At 31.4% G+C, this 4,590-nt stretch overlaps 1 protein-coding gene across 1 annotated transcript; it reads right to left on the bottom strand.

The window, feature by feature from the left end:
• Positions 1-1,599: 1,599 nt before the first annotated feature.
• On the bottom strand, positions 1,600-4,215 carry LOC137837080 (protein trichome birefringence-like 19). Its single transcript, XM_068645936.1, has 2 exons — positions 3,017-4,215; positions 1,600-2,700 (listed from the first exon to the last, which is right to left on the bottom strand). The coding sequence occupies exons 1-2, from the start codon at positions 3,488-3,490 to the stop codon at positions 1,891-1,893; spliced, it is 1,284 nt and encodes a 427-aa protein (XP_068502037.1). The 5' UTR covers positions 3,491-4,215; the 3' UTR covers positions 1,600-1,890.
• Between the last annotated feature and the right edge of the window lie 375 nt (positions 4,216-4,590).

The following is a 4,590-nucleotide window of genomic DNA, read 5'->3' as shown; positions in this document are numbered from 1 at the left end:
ATTTGATAGGTGAATAAACTGAGACAATAAATTGGTACAGTATTATAGTGCAGTACTTGTTCATAATTTGAATAGTATACCCCACATCATAAAGAGCCTCTGCAAAATCCAGAAGCATCCCACCGACATATCAATGTCAACTTTCATGCAAATGATAGACAAGTGTATTAATCACATTGTTTAGAGTTCATATTCTTATTCTGTAACTTTAGATATGAATCAACATCTAAATCATAAATTAACTTGTATTTAGGAATATGATTTGGTAAATATAGTCATAATCACAAGTGTATATACTCATTATTTAACAAAGATGAAGATATGGCTCATATTTCATATTGGTAAAGTATTAAAAACAATAACTATAAAAAACAAGAATGAATATAATTTTACTTTGAGACTATATATAATCAAAAACTCACATTTATTATCTGACACATCTACCTACCAAAAAAATCATATGGCTAAAAAAAATAACTTTTATAATTTTAGATGGATAATATTAATAAAATAAATGAAAGTATACTTATATTTAAGTTTAAGTGGTCTTTGGTGTAAAATAAACTTAGTTATAAGAAATTTAATATTAAAAATGTTCATTTTTTTGTATTTATTTTATTTTAAAAAATACGTTTTGAAATTATTTTTTTGAGCATTTTTATCAAAAAGAAAATCACTTGTAAAGGTGAAAACTTTAAATTTTTTATTAAAAAAAATATTGTGATTTTTTTGAGATAATTTAATATGATGCGTAATTAAAGTTTTGTTAAATTTCCCACTTTAGTATTTAATCATAATAAAACTTTATGTAAATATATTTAAAACATTTATACTCAGTAAAATAAATTTTAGTATTTCTAGGAATTGTAATCCCCAAGATTTATTATTCTCTCCTTAATTCGAGTATAAGAAAAGACATTAAACAAAATGAATGTGAGTGGTATTTTTCTTTTGGTATAAAATATATGAACTTTGGCACATAGCTAATCTTTCTCCAACTAGTTTGATTTGTTTAGGAGTAAAATAACATTTTCAGTCCCAATTTCATTTTTAATTTGGAGATCAAACCTTATACTTAACTAAGTTGAATCCTCTTTTATCAACAATTTTTGTGAGGTATCTTTGATCTTTAATTTGTTAGAGTTCTAATCAAACACTACAACAAAATCATGAAATAAAAACTAAATTTTAGAGACCAAAATAATTAGTTGTAATAGTAACTAAATTAGATATCATTTTAAAAACTTAAAAAATATGATTTCTAAATTAGTTTGTATTATTGTTAAATAGTTTCTAAATTAATATCTAATTAACAACCAAGATTTTTACTACCAAATTTAGAAACTAAATAATTAGTAGTTAAAACCATAATTGCTAATTAGATATCAATTTAGAAACTATTTAACAATAATACAAAATTAATTTAGATATATTTTTTTTAGTTTCTAAAATGATATTTAATTTAGTTATTATTATAACTAATTATTTTTATTTTTAAAAATTAGTTTTTATTCTTAATGAAATGTCTAAAACAATTACACCAGAAATTGTTGAATTTATAGCAGTATATTGATCTTCATTCTCCCAACAACCCAAATATTTTGTAGTGATGAATCACTGTTGGCTACCAGAAGAGCCTTTCTTACTTGCAATTATTGTGATACATTTGAAGTTCTTGGGCATGAATAACTTTGCCCAACTTAGCACAACTCATAATGCATGACAGCTAATGAAGACAATTTGTGACCACAAATACCTTTGGATATACATTCTATATCTACACAAGATAAATACAATATACTCTCTGAACCCAAAAATAAACAACAAAAAGTATCTCCACATGGTTAACAATATCATCCACATGTGGTTAGCATGGTAAATCCAAAGCTCTTAAAAAACTCTCTCTAGCTTTGAACTATAATATGCCTCACTTTCCCTATCCAACATATGCAGCAAAAACTCATTCCATGTATCAACTGGCCCTGGCAAACACCAGTGAACACAGTCATTCAGTGTCACATTTTTGTCCCTAGAATGTCCATAGTTGTTGGGGTGTCCATCAGGCCTAAGAAACATAATTTCAGTTGTGTTCATCATCAGAAACTGCAACCCCCTCTTTGTGGCTACCCTTTGTGCTTCCATAAACTCCTCCACTTGTGTCATATACATGTCTAGAATGTACTCCTCAGGCTTCATTTCTTGCTTGGTGAATGGCCTAGTCCTCACACACTTCCCTCCCTTGTTCCAATCCCCATTCTCAAAGTGTGCTGGGGAGAATGTCCTAAAAAATGTGACCCCCTTGTACCCTTCAAGGTCATTGAGAGCCCTGAATGCTGTCCTGAATGCCTTCCTGTATCCAAAGAGGTGTGTGAGGTCTGTCACATTCTCCATCCCACACTTGTTGCATCCCACAAGTTGTCCCTCTTCATAGAACAACAGAGGCCTGAAGAACCATTGCCCTGATGAGATTATGACAATGTCAAAGTCCTCAACCTGACTGGTCCATGCTTCATCTGCCTCATCCACATACAGTCTCATGATGCTGTTGAAGGAGTGACCTTTTGGGTCAGCATCACTGGATCTCACAAAATATGGAGACCATAGATTAGCCAGGGTGAAATTGTAATCATGATAGATGTACCGTTTGAAGTACATCACATCTGAATAATATCTATGAGAAGCATCCTCAGGTTCAGACACCTGAAAGAGTAAACCACAAGCATGTTTTATGATTGATTATCTTCATATGAGTAGAACTTTTTAACATAACCAACAAGGTTTTGAAAAACAGTTCACAATCAAAATTTCATAATTTAAAAACCTGGAAACATAATCATGCAAAAGCAGACTCATTAACAAAGTTTTCCATCATAAATACAACTAGTGAATGATTTCTCAAAAATTGAGATGAAAGGGTAGATTGAGTGGTATAATGCAAGGATGGAGCTATATGACATACACTTTCAGCTTCTATTCTCTTGAAAAAGCTAGAAAACAAAGAAGGTATCTCACTTACATGACTTAGGAGGCACAACAAAGACTGCATCTGGTTTCTCCCAACTGAGTCTCCAACAAATACCATTTTCTTTCCTCTCAGAAGATTTAAGAAATGAGATGCATTGAAGAGTGGAAGCTCACATTCATCTGGCTTCCACCTCCAATGCAGGTACTCTCTATCAGGTCTCCCAAACTTCATGCAATTTTGTTGGTCTATAATCCAATGGCATGTTTCATTGGTGTAGTAAGGTGCTGCAGAAGTATGCATCCATCTTCCAGAAAAGATGTCACACTGCTTAATTTCTGAGGCGTTCAAACTGCTGCTGACACTTACAGAAGATACCTCAGGAGTTGATTCGTGTGAGTTCCTCATGAGAGAAAGAGGGAGCATGATGAGAAGAAGAGTGAAGGGTACCAGGAGAAAACTTTTGGCTGTGGTTCTTGTTGTGTACTTCCCATTGAGAACCTCACTGCCCCGAACCTTCACTGTCATTGCTGAGTTATATTCTGAATCAAAACTTTCGCTGAATGGCTCATATAAATATGAACTTTATTCTAGTTTTTGGTTAGGATAAACCTTTCAAGTCTTAATTCGTTTTTGAACTAAACTCTCTCAAGGAGTGCCTTATTATATCTAATTCAACTTCACCAATTCGTGATTTCTCTAAGTCTTGTTACAGTGTCATAATCCATTAATGATATTTTGACGTGTACATAGATAGATGGAGAAAAAAAAAAACAAAAGAAGAAGAAAAATCAAAAGTGATGTTCCACTATTTTTTTCTATGCTCACCTTCAATGCTTTATTGCACAAAGGGGCAATTGCTTCTTTGCTAAACTAGTGGCACAGAACACTCTGGCTTCTGTTCTGCTTCTAGATTTGCATAAACAATAGTCCTTTCTCATGCTTATGCACATCTTTTAAAATGTACACACAAGGACAAAGAACCTTTGAGGATGCTAGCCAATTCATAAACAACTAGGTCTGGCTAATAAAACAATGTCAAAAACTACAAAATGAAAAAATAAAATAAATCTGGTGTTAGAAACCACCAAAGGGAATCCAAGAATATAATAGTCCCTTGTGCACTCATTGTTTACTACCATTTGTCAGTTCCTTTGTGGAAGTTAGAGAGAACCTAAGATAAAAGGGAGAAGCTAAAACTGGTAAGAAAATATTTACTATTATTTTAAAAAAAATATGAACAATGGGATCTTACAATTTACAATTTAGTTTTTCAAAGAAATAAAAGTTTGATTTAGCTCTTGAATACTTGAAAACTATAACCATTATAATATGCTGCTAAGTTTTATTAAACCATTTCATGATTAAGTCTTAAGAAACAAATTTACACCAAATTATGTTTTTTGAGTAGGAATATTCAGATATTAACATATATTTTTTACACATTTCAAAGATCAGATCATTTTTTTCAAATTGGTTATTTCTTCATTATTCTCTTTTATGAAAGTACAGGTAGATCCTCTGATCTATTTTCATGCTGGTTGGTGAACCAAACTCCTTCCAAAGCATGAAATTGTAAAGTTTACTCTCCATAAATTTGTTGTACATGTGTTTGATCAAAAGAACAA

This window comes from Phaseolus vulgaris, chromosome 4, assembly GCF_000499845.2.
Source record: "Phaseolus vulgaris cultivar G19833 chromosome 4, P. vulgaris v2.0, whole genome shotgun sequence".
In the NCBI taxonomy this organism is placed as follows: domain Eukaryota; kingdom Viridiplantae; phylum Streptophyta; class Magnoliopsida; order Fabales; family Fabaceae; genus Phaseolus; species Phaseolus vulgaris.
Note: the sequence above shows the minus strand (reverse complement) of the source record. Positions and strands in the feature narration are given on the sequence as shown.